General features: G+C 53.8%; 1 protein-coding gene across 1 annotated transcript; it reads right to left on the bottom strand.

The window, feature by feature from the left end:
- Positions 1 to 1,341: 1,341 nt before the first annotated feature.
- On the bottom strand, positions 1,342 to 15,615 carry Scrt2 (scratch family zinc finger 2). Its single transcript, NM_001160410.1, has 2 exons — positions 14,962 to 15,615; positions 1,342 to 4,082 (listed from the first exon to the last, which is right to left on the bottom strand). Exons 1-2 carry the CDS (start codon positions 15,092 to 15,094, stop codon positions 3,280 to 3,282), a joined length of 936 nt encoding a protein of 311 aa, NP_001153882.1. The 5' UTR covers positions 15,095 to 15,615; the 3' UTR covers positions 1,342 to 3,279.
- Between the last annotated feature and the right edge of the window lie 78 nt (positions 15,616 to 15,693).

Here is a 15,693-nt window from a genome sequence, read left to right as displayed (position 1 = left end):
GGTGTGCCAGCAAAAGTATGGGTAGGCTGCCAGATGACAGAGAACCACTGACGTCAGTCCTGAAGGCCTCTGGAGGAATGGGGCAAGCAGACTACGTCCATATGCTAGTCAGGGACCCTAGCCTGTGGGTAAAGAGCCTTATTTAACCAAAGCACTATACCAACCATGACATTTCAGAGTGGCCTTTTTGTCAATTTCCAGTGTCCTCAAGGACAGAGGCCTTGGTATGAGTGTCAGGCGAATGCTGGTTCACTTCATGGTCATGCAGGATTTTCTGCTCCCGTGGGCTATTTCTCATAAGATGGGGAGGCAGTGAAGTATCCCACAAGCTTCCGGTGCCTTCTCATTAAATCTTATTAGCCAAAAACAGTTTGGGTATCCATCTCTTAGCCTCCCGGGTGATGATACTACTTTCAAGCAAGATATCCCTTAAGCTACTAATTAAGGAGGAAAGGGTGGACCACTTATGGATGGGGCCCCGGCATCCCTCCCCACCTCCCTTAAGGTGTTTGCTCTAGTGTGGAGCTGAGAAGTCAAAATCACTCCTCTCAGACTTCTAGCAAGCAAGAATGCTGACCATAAATTAAATTCTGCCAGTGGAACACACTTGCCAGGGATCTGGGTGGCAGAAGTGGGCGGGGCCCTTTATTACCTTTGATTCTTGTTGCTGTCAAGATGACCTTGGAGGGGTCGAACTCTGTAGCAGTGTTATAGGACAGGCTACCAGCATAGCAGAGATGGAGCTATCAATCAAGGCAGTGGGCATGGCTTCCTGGCTCCTAAACATATCTGTGCTGCTTTTGTTTTGTTTTTGACAAAAATCTCACTATGTAGCACTAGGTTGCCTTGAACTAGTAAGTAATAGTAATGTAGACCAGGCTAGACTGGCTTGAACTCACAAGAGATTTGCCTCCTTTTGGCCTCCGTGTGCATTCCTGACCACCATCCTCTCTTAACTGGAAGAAAAGCCGAGGACTCGCTCCATCTTTTCCCACAGAACTTTCCAGCAGCCAGTTCCTTCATTAACTGCCTTCTGCTTCATAGAGCTTTAACGAGAGTATAAGCCCCTGATCTAGCTAGCATAGAGGTTGTTTCTGAACTGGATACCACAGCAGACCAGGACAGTGTGCAGTCCCAGAGGCTGCAGGTGGGACACTAAGGAATGCCACAGCTGCCTGTGCTGCTCAGACCCCATCGGAGACTGTATGTTGCAGAAGGGTTGTCTCATAAATGATGCCATGGTTGGAGCACTGGAATGCTGTTCAACTCTTAGCCACATGTCCCAAGGTGCACTAAGGAGTGGGTCTAAACACGGTCCCGTCAAAGGTCTGGAGGCGCTGGTGAGTGGCCAAAGTCCCTTTAATATCCCTGAATTGCGTTACAAGTAATACTGCTGAAGGTGGGGAAGGAATAGGGGTGGGGGGGTGAGTTGGGGGTACGGCAAGGGAGGGTCCAAAAGATTTAGCATGCATGGGAAATTATTGCTGTCAGAAGTTCCTATTTACAGGGTCAGCACCCTCCAAAATTGCTTCTGGTGACCCCTCTCTCTCCCACCATCTCTGCAGACTTCCTCCTGGAGCCTGGGGCCTAACGAAGCTCCACCCCTCCGAAACCCTAGAGAGCAACCTGGAGCGGTCTGCAATCTCCACCCTCTTTTGTGGCTAGGGGGAGGGGAAGGAGGTCTGAGTGTCCAGGACTTTTGCCCACAAAGGGAACGCAGAGGGACGTGGAAAGAGGCGTGTGCTTAAAGCAGAGGGGGCCGGGCAGGTGGGCGCGGAGGTGTGTGCTTCGGTCCTCGCCCGGGCATGCAAAAGCGCGGTGGAGGAGGTAGTGGTGGCCAATAGGCGCCTGGCTGGCAGTCCCGGCCCCTCTGCCCGGGAGAGTTGCATAGTCGTGGCCGGGAGAGAGCACTCCTCCCGGGAGCAGGCCAGAGGCCCCAGCGGGTCCGGGGCTCAGTCGGTCCCTGGAACCTGGGGTCCCTCTGAAAGAGGAATAAATACGAAACAAAGGGAGAGGCTCCAGAAGGGCTTCCTGGGACAGGAGTGGAAGGCGCAGAAGGCCGGGGACCTGCCCCCAAATAGGACCTTCTGATGGCCCCTCCCCACCCAGCTGAGGCTAAGCAGGCTCCGCCTCCCCCCATTTCTCCAGGCCTCTCTTCCTAAGGAGTTGAGGCTCTGATAAGGGTGGGCTTCTCCCCAGACCCATAAGGGGAGGAGCAGCCAGCGACGGACGGCCTTGCTGACTCTACCCTTTGACTTCCCAGTCCAGCTGGGGAAGCCAGACAGTCCCTGGGTGAAGCCAAGAGATTAAATAGAATAATAAATAGATAAATAAATAAATACACAAATAAATAGCGGAAGGGGCCCTGCCGGACGAGGGGATGTGTCCATGGGTGAGGTGCTCCAGGCTGTTCTCTAGCAAAGGCAGAGGCGAACCTGTAGTCCTGGGGCGAGGGAAAGTGCTCAGATAGTCTGGGAAATCGCAGCTCCAGGCCTGAGGCCTAGACAGGAACTTTCCTGGGGCAAGAGGGGTCACCTGAGAGGGCAGAGCCTTGGGCTGCCTCCCAAGTCTGTTCCCAGCTAGGAAAACTGAGGACTGGGAGCTACTAGTGGGAAGATGGAGCTGGAGAGAGCAGGATGTCTGATGAGATCCGGGAGGACTGATAATGTCAGGTGGAATCGTGTGTGTAAGAGGCTGGACCTAAGGCCCAAGCATGGAGGGGCTCAGGAATGGACAGGCAGAGGACTCCAAGAGTGGTGAAGATTAGATTACGGTATGGGGACACACACACACATACACACACACACACACGGAAATTCAGCAGAGACCCAAGGGATTGGACTGTGTGGACAGGGAAACTGAGGCAGATAGGAAATCAAGGGTACATTTGGGTTTGGATTGAGGGCTCCAATAGAGGAATGGCCAATGACTCTGCTGAGAAATGAAAAGAAAGATCTAGTTAAGGAGCACAGCCTAGAGTCGGGGCCGGAGAAACTTCCAGCGCCGGGACATGGAAGAGGTACGGACCTGGTGCCTGAGTTGGGAGCCTTGAAGGCCAGACATGGGGGTCAAGGTCCGAGTGGTGGCCAGAATGGACAAAGTGGGTGGGTGCGAAGGGAGATCCGATGCAGGAAATGAGTGGTGGGTTCAGTCGGGGGTTGAAAAGAAAGTTCTAGGCCAAGATGGGGTTCACCCCCACCCCACCGAGGGCGCAGGCAGGGGAGACGCAGACTGAGGGGTGGGAGAGAAGCCTCGGCGGGCATCCCGCATGGCAGAGGCTCAACTGGCCGGGCCGGCGGAAGGCGGCGGCTCGGCGGCCTTGACGCACGCAGCCTCGCAGTGCTTGTGGAGGTAGGACTTGAGCGCGAAGCTCTTGTCGCACTGGCGGCAGCGGTAGTGCTTGAAGGCCGAGTGCGTCTGCATGTGCGCGCGCAGGTTGGAGCGGTCGGCGAAGGCTTTGCCGCAGTGCGCGCAGCCGAAGGGCTTCTCGCCGGTGTGCGAGCGCATGTGGCCCTGGAGCAGCCAGGGCCGGGAGAAGGCCTTGCCGCACACGCCGCACTTGTGGCGCAGGTTGTGCGTGAGCACGTGCATGGCGAGCGCGGGCATGGACACGTAGGCCTTGCCGCACGTCGGGCACTTGCGCGCCAGCTGGCTGTCCAGGCTGCGGTGCGTCTGCTTGTGGCGGCTCAGGTTCGACGACGTGGCGTACGTCTTGCCGCACTCTGCGCATGCGTGCCGGTGCCCGCCTCCCGCCGTCGCCCCCGAGCGCCCCGCGCGCTCCCCGCCGCCGCCGCCACCGCCGCCGCCGCCCGCGTCCCCTGCGCCCGCCGCGTCCCCGCCAGCCCCGGCCCGGCGCCGCCGCGAACGCCCGTCAGAGATGAAGAAGGCGTCCATGGAGTAGCTGTCGGTCACGGCCGCCTCCCCGCGGAAGTAGCGCGCCGACAGGCTGGACTGTGGGCTCTCGGGGTCGCTGTACTCTTCGGACGCCGCGGCCGGGTAGGCGGGCTCGGCGGGCGCCAGCTCCAGCCCAGGCTTCTGCTCGCCATCGTAACCGCTGGGGGGCAGACAGTGCGCCACATAACCTGCGGGTGACAAAGAGGGGCATGAGGCCGGGGTGGGGTGCGGGTTGTTCCCCGCAGGCCGCCCTACACCAGTGCGAGCCCAACAGACTGCCCACTCGGGTCTCGAATCTCCCTGGGTGGACTTCTGTTGGTGCAGAGGTTGGCTCAGTTCTGTCCATGTGCCCTTCACTGTTGCTAGTACGCACAGCAGTGGAGGTAGCTTTATGCTCTGTAAAAGGAGAGAGACTGAGGCACAGGGGGACAAGTAAGCTGTCTAAGCGTGGAGCAGCCTCTGCACTCCAAAGATGCCCTCCCACACCCCAAGAATGTTCTGCCTCCCCACCTCTGTAACATGCGCAAAACTCTGCCTTTTATTTTTTATTTTTATTTTTGTTAGACTAAGTCGCCCAGGCTGTCCTGGGACTTGCAGTGTAGTTAATTAAGCTGGCCTGGAATTCACAAAGATCCTCCTGTCTCAGCCTCTCAGAGTGCTGGAATTAAAGGCATTAAATACTACAATGGCCTTTGCCTTCGTTGCATTTTCTTATCTGCGAAATGGAGCTTATAGGTGGTGCATGTGTTGCCCCAGGTATTGGGAGCGAGAGGGAGGCTGCAGCAGGAGTATCATTTGAGGTCAGGAATTTGAGACCAGTCTGAGCAGCACAGGGAGATCTTGTCTTCATTAATGCTTGCTTTGAATGGGACTTGCAATTAATTGGACACCCTGCTCCAGAGTCGTTAACAGAACCCGATATAAAGTGATGGGTGATAAACGTTTAAGTATGAAGTGCTTACTGTATGCCAGCCTAGACATCATTCTTTACAAAGTTCAACTCAACGGTCATAGGAAGTAGTATAATTATAGTTCCCATTTCACATGTAAAGAAATTGAGAGAGTGCACAATAATGCTATATAAATGTTAGCATAATAATTAGACTTCTTTCATTTTGCTTGAAAAAATGGCTTTGATGAAGATTATTTAATTGTCTGCCTCTCCCCTTATACTTTGAATTCTCTAGGACTGGGTCTTTATCCTCCGCCCTCCCTGGCACACAGTAGGTGTGCAATGAGTAAATGTTGCATAAAGGAATCAGAGTCCAGCTAGCCCCACGTGCTCGTTCTGGAGGATCTAACAGAGTCAAGAGTGTGGCATGCAGTAACTATACCAAGATAGTTACTGGCTCTTCCTGAGCCATGTGTGTGTGTGTGTGTGTGTGTGTGTGTGTTACAGACAGACACGCAGACACAGATGTTCTCTCCACCTGTTCTACTGGAGTGTCGACCAGAAATCCTGTCTGTCATGTATTTGAGTGACTGCTGTATGGGCAGGCTGAAGGTCTCTCAGGGGACTCTGTAGGGGCGTCTGTAGAGCAGGGGCCACCCCATTTGTCTCTGACTCGCATGGCCTCTTCTGATCTTAGTCCTTTCCCTGGGGACCCTGGGGGCTGGGCTCCTCCGAGAGCTCCGGGCAGACATTGAGCAAACTTATCATCCAGCACTTAATTACCAAGTGTTCCCATTGTCCTTTGATTCCAGAGAACAATGGAGGTTAGGCCCTTTCCTCAGCTTTCACAGCTGAGGAGGGCCAGTCCCATTTGGCCCTCTCCATCTGACCTCAGGGACCTGTAACGCCCCTCTGCCCATGGCTTCCTCGTGAAGGAGCAGCTGGCTTTGTAAGCACAGTTCCAGTTATGTCTGGCAGGCCCGGCACTTTGGCTAGCTTCTTTCCCTTAAAGGACCTGGCTCACCATCCTCCGGCCTCTGTCTTTTTTGGTATTTGGGGTGGACACAGGTTGAAATCTGGACATGCTACACGTCAACACCGCCACAGTGTGTCCATTTTTCTCGGTCCTATCTGTGGCCTTCACGGGACCCTTTGCACATAGAACTGACTGAGAATCGGGGCAGATGACTCAGCAGGAAGACCAGAGGCAAGGGGACAATGCTGGTGGAGGTACAGTGGCTGGCCCAGAAGCAGTCATCCCCTCTCCCATTGGGTTTTGGTCTGGAAGGCCAGGACTGCCCATGCCAGGAGCCAGTCTGATACTTTTGTCAAGGGCTGGGTTATTTATTTCTTGGGTATTCTCAGACCCTCTCCTCCTTCACCCTTTCCACATGGTGCAGTGAGCCATCTCCTGAGCACTTGCTGGGTGCCAGTAAGAGCTCTACTGCCACTTTGAGTCTTTATAGAAATCTCTGACAGAAAAGGAAACTGAGGTTTGCAGTGATGGGACTTTGCTCATGGGATGGAACACAGGGTGGATCCTCTGCACCACTGTGTGCTCCTTGTACCTTAGGTGACACCCAAGGACAGGGTAGTGGCTGGGCCCCTCCTGTTTCCAGGACCCCAGCCAGTACATACGGAGTGTCAGAGATATGCCAGGCAGCCTGGCTCACCAGCTAGTAGCCAGGCTGTCGGCCATTCTGTCCGACATCCTCTTGGGACAGGTCCATACCTCACAGACCATGGAAAGGGGAGGACAGTTTGACTTCAGGACACAAGTGCTACAGCGGAATGACCTTGGGCAAGTCGTCTGTCATTCTGTGTCTTGGGCCCCTATAAATGAGGCAGGAGATGAGATCTGTTGGCAGAGGTCATGTGATTTGGTCTGGTCATGTGACCAGCACTTTATTTATTTAGGATTTTTGAGACAGGGTCTCACTATGCAGCTCTAGTCATCCTGGAACTCACTATGTAGATCAGGCTGGCCTCATATTCACAGAGATAGCCTCCCAAGTAACGGGATTAAAGATTGCACATCACTATGCCCAGCAGTGACCGCCACTCTGCATGCTCTCTTGTTAATGGATGACGAGATAGTGGTTAAAAGCATAGCTTTGGAAGCTGTCTGCATTGGGGCTCTCCAGCTGTGTGATTGTGGTGGTTTGAATGAGATGTCCTCCATAGGCTTAGATGCTGGAATATTTATTTGATCCCAGTTGGTGACACTGTTTGGGCAGGTTTAGGAGGAGTGGCCTAGAGCAGGAAGTATGTCCCTGGTGACAGGCTTTGACGTTTCAAAGCCTCATACATTCCCAGTCTTCTCTCTCTGCTTTGTTTCCCAGTTTTCTCTCTCTGCCATTGAGAATGTAAGTTCTCAGCTTCCTGTTCCAGCCACCACACCTCCACTCTGCCATCATGGCCTTAAACAGCTATGGAGCCATAAGCCTAAATAAAGTCTTTTATAAAATGTCTCCCCATTCAAGGTGTTTTATCATAGTGCAGTGGCCTATCAGTGGTCAGATCGTCCCCTGTTCTCTCCTTTCCTCCCTTCCTCCCTCCCTCCTTTGGACTTGAGCCCAGGGCGTTGTGCATGCTAGCCAAGCACTCTGATACTGAGTTACATTCCCGCCCCATAGCTGTGTGACCTTGGACAAAATACTCTACTCTGATGTGCCTTTACCATGTCAGTAGAGGACCCTCGCTGAGATGCCAGGCTCTGTTCAAAGTGTTTTTGCATGTGCGAGTGCATTCTATCCTCACAACAGTGGGGTTAACCAAACACCAAGCCCCAAGGAAGGTAAATGACGCACCTGGGGCCACAGTTCTAGGGACATGCTCCGTGACTTGTTATTCTCTAACATTGGTTCACTGTCCCAACTTTCCCCAGCTGGATTTTTGTGTTATGGTCTCCTTAGCATCCATCTGGGAGCTTCTTGCTGCTTCTCTCTGGGCCTCTTTCTCCTCCTCTGCATTGTGTAATTTCCCTATCACGTTCTGAAGAAAAAGACTAGTGCATAGTAGGAGCTCAAGGATTTTTCCTACAGCCCCGGCTCAGATTTGTGCTGCCTGTGGTGCCCTCTGCTGGTCACTTTCAGCACTGTAGCATCTTATCTTGATAACCCGGCTTTCTATGGAAATAGGGATTCCTCAAACAACAGCTGCTCATTTGCCTAGAGCTACTTATGAGATTGCCTTCAGGATCAGCACCAAGGGCCCAGGCCTGATGTCCCGTGGCCCTTGATGATAAAAGAGATTTATCATCAGTTATGAATGTCATATGATGGCACTTTGCTTGGCCATGTTAGGATGGGTGGTTCTCACTTTGTGATGTTAGCAGGTTGTTTAACCTCTCTGGGTTCAGCATGTATGGGAAGAAGGTTGACTAGGATGCACTAAAAACTTTCCTGTATCATGGCAAAGTGAATCCCTATGTGCTGTCCTTTGTCCCCTTTACATCTTACTCCTCGCGCCCCTTTCTCTTCCAATCCACAGATGTCTCCCTATGTGACCCTGGGCAAAGGACTGAGGATCTGCACAAGGGAGTTCGTAATGGAGGTGGAGGAGATATTGCACGTTAGGAGCTCAGTCCAATACCAGGCACAGCATCCAACCTCTCAAGCCATTGTCATTTTCATTCCCGTGTTGCCTGATGATGTCCAGAGATGTAGTGTCTCAGGCTGCTGTGTGACCTTTGACGTCATCTTTGGCCTGAACCTTGGAAGATTCTTAATACCAGGCCTTCAACCTTAGCATAGACCCCACTCAGGGTTGGGATATAGAAGGCTAGTTATCCTCCAGCTGACAAGCAGAGAAAGGTCTCTTTTGATTGGGTCTTGCTAAAGTGGGGCACAAAGGAAAGACACTTGGCTCACCTCCCCCCACCCCATCCCCAACTCCTGTCCATAGCTGTGTGACCTCAAATGAGTGTCGGGGCCTCTATAATCTGAAATCCCCCCTTCTGGACAAGGACCAGAAGAACCTGCCCTCTGCTTATGGGAAGGACTTGGAAGGTGTGCATGCCACCTGAGAATGCCCAAGAGTCTGCATGCTTTGGACTGTAACATTCATTAAAAAAAAAAACAAGCTGTTACCCCAGGAGTGATAGAAAGAGAAACAATGAGGCTTTTAACATGCTGGAGCCCATCTCCACTGTACCTGCCTGTCCTCATGTACCTGCCTGATCCTGAGGTGGGAGAGGACATCTTACAATCCTACTGTGTCTGCTGGCCTTGCCATCAATACCAGCCAGCCCTGGGAACAGGTGCTGCAGCATGCCAGAAGCCTGGTGAAGGCAGAGGACTCTCCCAAGGTCACTAGACAGGGAGTCAGGCTTCAGGATCCGTAGCCACTATTTTCTCCAGAACACCAGAGAAAGACTGGAGGCCTGCAGAGAAGGGAAGAGAAGCAGCTGGGTGGGGGTGGGGGTGTCTTCCAGTAGTGCCACATGTGGCCTGTGTCTCATGGGCCAGTGAGGTGATGGAGTGGGGAGGAACTGTCGCTCTGGAAAATGGTCCAGCTTTCTGGGCTTGTTTGTAAATGATACTCAGCCATAGTGACTCACATGAACTGAGCGTTTACGGTATGTGAGGCCCGTGCTGAGACTTATGACATCAATGTAAGTCTAAGGTCATCTCCTCCCATACCTTTCTGCAGAAGCTGGAACCTGGAGAGGGGCCTTGATCCCTGGGGTCAGAGCCCGCCTGTGGCCTCCTTTTCTTAATGTATAGGTCCAACCCAAAACTCTTCTCCCTAGTGTCCCCCAAGACTCCCAGGGTGCCAGATTTCCCCCCAGGGAACTTCTAGCCCCAGTTCCTCCTCCCTGTTCTGAGATGGGCAGAAAAGGGGGCTCCTGGGTTCCTGGAGTGGACTCACCCCGCTGCAGTGGGGGCCATGGGGATGCTGCGTGGGTATATTTAGAGCTATTTCTTGCTGTGCCAGGGCCTCAGGCCTCAAGAATCAGCGCCAGCCAGCTGAGCAGAAAGCCAGGTCTGTCAGCAGCAAAGCAGGATAAAAATAGTTTCTCCTGTCTGCTCACAGAGCTGGGCAAAGGGGCTGGGTACCTCCCCCTCCCCCTATTATAGCATCTTTGTTAGCTGTTCCCTGGGCACTGGACCAGAATGACACCCACCTTCTCCAAAGGCCTGGCAGCTGGTACCTCTGAACATCTGCCCACAGAGGTGCAGGGGGCAGAGTGAGGGGTCTGGCTTAACACAACCGGGCTGTAGAGCCTGCGGCTGATGCCTACTGACCCAAGGGGCTTCTAGAGAATTCCAGCTCTCCTCCCCCACCCTGACTCCTGAAATTCCCTGTGTTCTGGGCTTTCCTGACAGTGACCCAGTTCCTGTGGCTCATAAGGAGGCCCACAGCTCTGTGGGAATCTATAGGAAAGACTTTACAAGGGGCTGTAGTGAGAGAAGCATGTGCCTTCAGGTCTGGAGGTATGCTGCACGTGGCCCACCTCCTCAGTGTCCCTGATTTCTGCCCCAGGAGGGTACAATCAAGAATCTCTTCCAAAGACCCTTACCTGGAGTCTGGCAGCAGACGCCTGCCCACCCCGGGAGAAAACAGAAAGTAGATCTAGAGGCCTGGGGCCCCAACTCTATCAGCAGCATCCCAGCTCACCCCCAATAAGACCTCCAGGCGCCAGGCCCTAGAGCACGTAATAGGATGTATGACAGGCCCTACCGGCTATGCTCTTTATAGTCCTCCATGCCTTTTCTGCTCTGTAGATGGCAGCAATTCTTCCAGGCTGCCCTCCCTTAGCACAGTGGGTATGTGTACACGTGTGTGGCCCCAGAGATGCTGGGCTGTATACTGTGACTGACCTAAGGGCCTTAATTACTCTCCTGCCCTCTCAGGAATCACTGCCAGCCCCCCAACTCTGCATTGGTCCCAGATTACATGTGGGTATTCTTCCATACTCCCACTGAATCCTGATAATTCATAAGGAAACTTGAGTCCCTAGTCAGAGCTGAACTAGGTCATGCCTAGCTGTCCCTTTCATGAGAGAGAAACTGAGGCTAATTAAGATGAGCTAAAGCTACCCCAAAATTCCATCCCAGCCAGGCTGAGATGGATCTGGAGTAACCTTGGGCTGGAAATTGGACCTAGATCTTATTCCTGGGCCCAGAATCTTTTTTTTAAAAAGATTTATTTATTGTTATATGTAAGTTCACTGTAGCTGTCTTCAGACACACCATAAGAGGGCATCAGATCTCATTACGGATGGTTGTGAGCCACCATGTGGTTGCTGGGAGTTGAACTCAGGACCTTCAGAAGAGCAGTCAGTGCTCTTAACTGCTGAGCCATCTCACCAGCCCCCTGGTCCCAGAATCTTGAGCTGGGCCATTTTTATTTGGCCCTGTAACTTTAGATACTGACCTTGGACGAAGTCTGGGCCTAGTCCTCAACCTGAAGTTGGGTATCAACAATAGACCTGGACATGTAAATGTCTTTAATGTAGACCTCAACTCTAGACCAAGATCAACATGCCAAAGGCCACATGGTTTCAAACACATGGTCCTACTGTGTGTCCTTGGGCACCCACCCTGCCTTCTCTGGGTTCCCTCTGCTGAGGGATTGAGATAGCCCTCTGCATCCCAAGATGGACTTTTTGAGGTGTGGGAAAGAAATACTGCAACTGAGTCTATTAGCTGGGCTCCCAGGCCCAGCTCTGGTGCGACTACTCGGCGCCATCAGAGGCAGCAAAAGGAAGTGGGAGCCAGTATAATGTGGTCAGCTAGATAAGCCCATGGGTAGGATAGGAGCGCTCCTCGGCCTGCTGGGGAAGGCTTAATGTAGCTGCAGAGGGCAGACAACTGTGTTATTGGATCGGCATTGATCCCTGTCTGCCAGGGAGTGTGCACTCTGCAAGGGTGTGGGTAGGACAGGACTGGGGGGGGGGGGCTTGGCTCCCAGCTGGAGGCTAGAGGCAAGTGTGAGGGAAGGTGGACACTCCAGGAGATGTCCTTGGCAGCGGTCCACAGAGACCACTGATATGCAGGCGGTAAGCAGCTGCTTTCTTTAAACTGTAGAGTCCCAGCAGAGCAGTGGGCTCAGGGGCTTAGAGGGTAGGCTTGGTAGAGTTGGGGATCTAGGTTTCAGGGGATGGGGGATGAAGGAGAGTGTGAGTTGGCATTTCTATGCTCAGAGGTACCCTGGAAGCAAGATTTAAAAGAAAAAAAAGGCTGTCTGGAAGGAGCTGACTGTAGAGGGGGTCACAGGAGCCAAGGGGAAGGAGGTACGTCTTGTTGAAAGGCTGGGAAGATTAGATCTTGTCTCTTTTTCCTTCTAGAAGCTCTAGAAGACTCTATCCTGAGTTCTTCCAAGTTGGAGGGAGTGTCCCTTCCCTATTTGAGGTTCTGTGGGCTTGGAGTCAGTCTGGAAGCAAGTACACATGATGTTTACTGTCAGAGGCTAAGAAAGGAATAGAAAAGAGTGGGGGAAGGAGCATGCGTGTGCGTGCACGCGTGTGTGTGTGTGTGTGTGTGTGTGTGTGTGTGTGTGTGTAGGGTTGTTCTCTAGGAATCCTCTAGAATTCTTAGGCACTCCCAGAGCCAGAGGGGTCCACTTCATTTGGGGTTCTGTGCCTTTATAAGGAACCCCATTTGACTTCTACATCTACAGTTCCCCCTTCCACGCCCATCACCCCCAGTCTCATCTTAACCCTGCACCCCAAGCTGCAGAAATGGCTTGTAAGAGGATCTCTCTAATAACTGGAACTACCTCCAGCCCCAGGCTGTCCCTCCTCCTTTCTCTTCTCCCTCTATACATCCCTCTTTCTCTTCATCTCCCCCTCCCTTCTTTCTCCTTGTTTACCCAGCACACTTACACATGCTGGGAGAGAGAGAAAAACTGTCAGCTCAGCAATTTTTCACACTTCCCTCAAACGCTCAGCAAGGTTATTTCCGGCAGAGCGGAGAAACAACGGGCCACCAGGAGCCGGCAGGCTCTCTGAGGACCCTCAGAACATTTACTCGTGCAGGGAGCCCTATTGCACAGTCTGGACCACACCCCATCAGGGAAGAGGCCCTTGAAAAGCAAGGCAGAACAGACCCTATGTTTTCTTGTTGAAAGGCTAGAAGAGCCATCCTTCCTGATTTCCACACAGCCAACAAGACAAGGCGGCCCAGGCTGGATGACCTATTCTGCCATGAGACAGCTGGCAGAGACTGAAATCTGGGAAAACTTCCCCTCTCAGACATAGTGGGGTTGAAGAGAACCCCCAAGAAAACCATGACAGCGGATCTCAGCACTCCCTTAGACCCAGTGTCTTCCACATTAGTTAACCTTCCACAGAAACAGAGCTTGCCAAACTTGGAAGGATGCTTACTTAGTTCATCACATCTAAACTCTTGCATTTGTGGGGAGACTGAGGACCAGAGAAGGGAAGTCACTTGCCCAAGGTCATGGTACAAGTCACAGACCCAGAGCTACCCTATTGAGTTCCAAGCCAGGCAGGTGGTTAGAGCAGCTCCGGGCTTCCCCAGAGGCAAGGGAGTTGATCCCTTTAGGAAAGGGACAAAGACGGATGGTTTTAGGCTACTGAACCTGGTGGGACCTGCATAAAGACAACTCCATTTCCATCTGTACTTCCCATCATTCACTAAGGGGCTTTTTCCAAAGCTTTTTTGGATAGAATTCAAGGCAAGGCATTCTCCTGCCTCCTTCTGAGGAACAGCCTGCAGTTTTGGCTGTGCATGAGAAATTCTCTGGGTTTCTCTGGGTTTCCTCAGCTGGCCCGGGGACAGGATCAAGCAAGCGTCTGCAGGAGTTTTATGTTAGTCTCCCAAGGGATCCTATGGATTCCAGACCTGTGGAGACTTAACTTCCTACCAGCTTCTAGCACAACCCAGGGTCCACTATGTTCTGTCAGCCATCTGGGCTTCTGCCTCTTCCCCCGACCCCCAAGGTCCCGGAGGTCAAGAAAACAGGATAGCAGAGTGGGAGATGTAGGCAGAGCAATTGGTGTGTGTGTGTGTGTGTGTGTGTGTGTGTGTGTGCGCGCCCGTGTGTGTGTGTTCTGTAGGTAGCTAAGTGGTGCCAGGAGCTGAGGGGCTCTAAGAAGCATCCTTGAACACTGTCTAACTTCTTTGACCTTGATGAGGTCACAGAGCCATTTGTTGAGCATCTTCTCTTTACCTGGCTTGGCAGGATGCTGTCATGTGGCTGAGTGATTGGAAGTCCCCTAGGAAATGCCCCCCATCCGCCTGGGTTCCTGTCTGCTACTTCAGTGGCAGTGCGGCAGGGTGCCCAGTTAGACTCACTCTTAGTGCCTTGCTCCTCGCTTGTCTTCCCCCACCCCTGTGATGTCAGATGTCTCACTACCAAAGTAACCCCTCCTTCCCAAACACCTGTCCTGGAGGGGCTGCTGGATGCTATTATGAGCATCCCTTGGTGGGGAATAGGTTCACAGAAGAACCTCACTCTTGCCCTTTGGGGCTTACACGACCTCTTGTCCCCCAAATCCTTCTCCTGACAAGAACTTGCTTGAAGAAGAGATGGGATGTGGGGGTGGGGCGGGCTGTGGAGGGTTTCAGGGGAACTGCAGTTTTGGTTGTTGGGGTAGGGTGAGAAACTGTAGAGAGGGGGTACAGTCTAGGGGACCAGGAGGCATGCTGGGGAAATCCCTTCCAATAATCTCATCCTTTGAGTCCCTAAGACAGGCCCAGCCTTTGGCAGGCATGTGGTGGAGGGTAACAAAAGAGTTGGAGAGAGGAGGGCTGGAGAGCACTTGTCTGCCATTGCCAGGGGGAGTATGGTTGAAAGGGGGGCGGGTGCTCCCACTTTGCCCAGAGAGCCAATCTCCTCTCCCCAGGGACTGGCAGTCCTGGTCCCTTACCTTCCCACCAGGGAACACGCAGGCAGGCAGCCTCTCTCCCTCAACAGTGTGAGGGTATTACAAGCCACCCCCACTAGCCCTTTAGGGGCGTCCTCTCTCTGTCACCCCTCACTCCAGCCGTATTCTAGGGCCACAACTTTCAAAGTCCCGATTGGCGCGTGGCTGCGGGATGAGCCGACCCTGCCACTTTCCTTTGTACGACCTAGCCCCAGCCCCGCCCGGCCGGTCCTCTGGAAGTCCCGGGGGTGCTCTCGGCCACGGACGTCTCCTCCGCGGTTCCCTGCTGCAGCCCAAGTTGGGGACCCTCCGCTTCCCTCCCTCAGGGCCCACTCACCGTTGTCCCCCGGAGGCCCGCGGGTGCCAGGCAGCACGTAGGCAGTCTCCAGGGGGTGGTAGGTGGGGGCTGACACCCCGCTGCACTGGAAGCCATCCGCTTTGATCTTCTTCACCAGGAAGGAACGCGGCATGGTGCAGCCGGGCGGGGGGCTCGCAGGGCACGGGAGGCCCGGTGGGGGAGGCGGCCGGCCGGCGCGATTGGCTGTCGGCGCCGGCTTCAGCACTGGACAGCTCCCAGCGGGCGGGCGTCCGCGGAGCCGGCGGGGTGGCGACGGTCGCGGCTCGGGCTCGGGTGCCGCTCGGGCGCGGCGGCGGCGGCGACGGCGGCGGCGGCGGCGCGCACACAGGCGGTCGCTGTAGCTGTGCTCAGCACTCCGGCTGCCGGCTTTATATGGGACGCAGGCTGGAGGAGATCAGGTGGTCCCCCAGCAATGGAACTGTTCAGCGCTCTAATCCATCAAATGTCCCCCAGGACAATCGCTCCGCACACGTTCCCCTGAACCGGCGGTGGGGGCAGGCCAGGCGCAGAGAGGAACGAGCAGTGAGCAAGCAGGAGGGGAGAGAGTGAGAGGGACACAGGCGCAGAGAGAGAGAGAGAGAGAGAGAGAGAGAGAGAGAGAGAGAGAGAGAGAGAGAGAGAGAGAGAGAGAGAGAGAGAGAATGAATCAGAATGTGTGCGTCTGTGTCTGTGTGTGTGTGTGTGTGTGTGTGTGTGAGAGAGAGAGAGAGA

The sequence above is a fragment of the Mus musculus genome, chromosome 2, assembly GCF_000001635.26.
Source record: "Mus musculus strain C57BL/6J chromosome 2, GRCm38.p6 C57BL/6J".
NCBI classification, from domain to species: domain Eukaryota; kingdom Metazoa; phylum Chordata; class Mammalia; order Rodentia; family Muridae; genus Mus; species Mus musculus.
The sequence above is the reverse complement of the archived record's forward strand: the minus strand, read 5'-3'. Positions and strand labels throughout refer to the sequence as shown.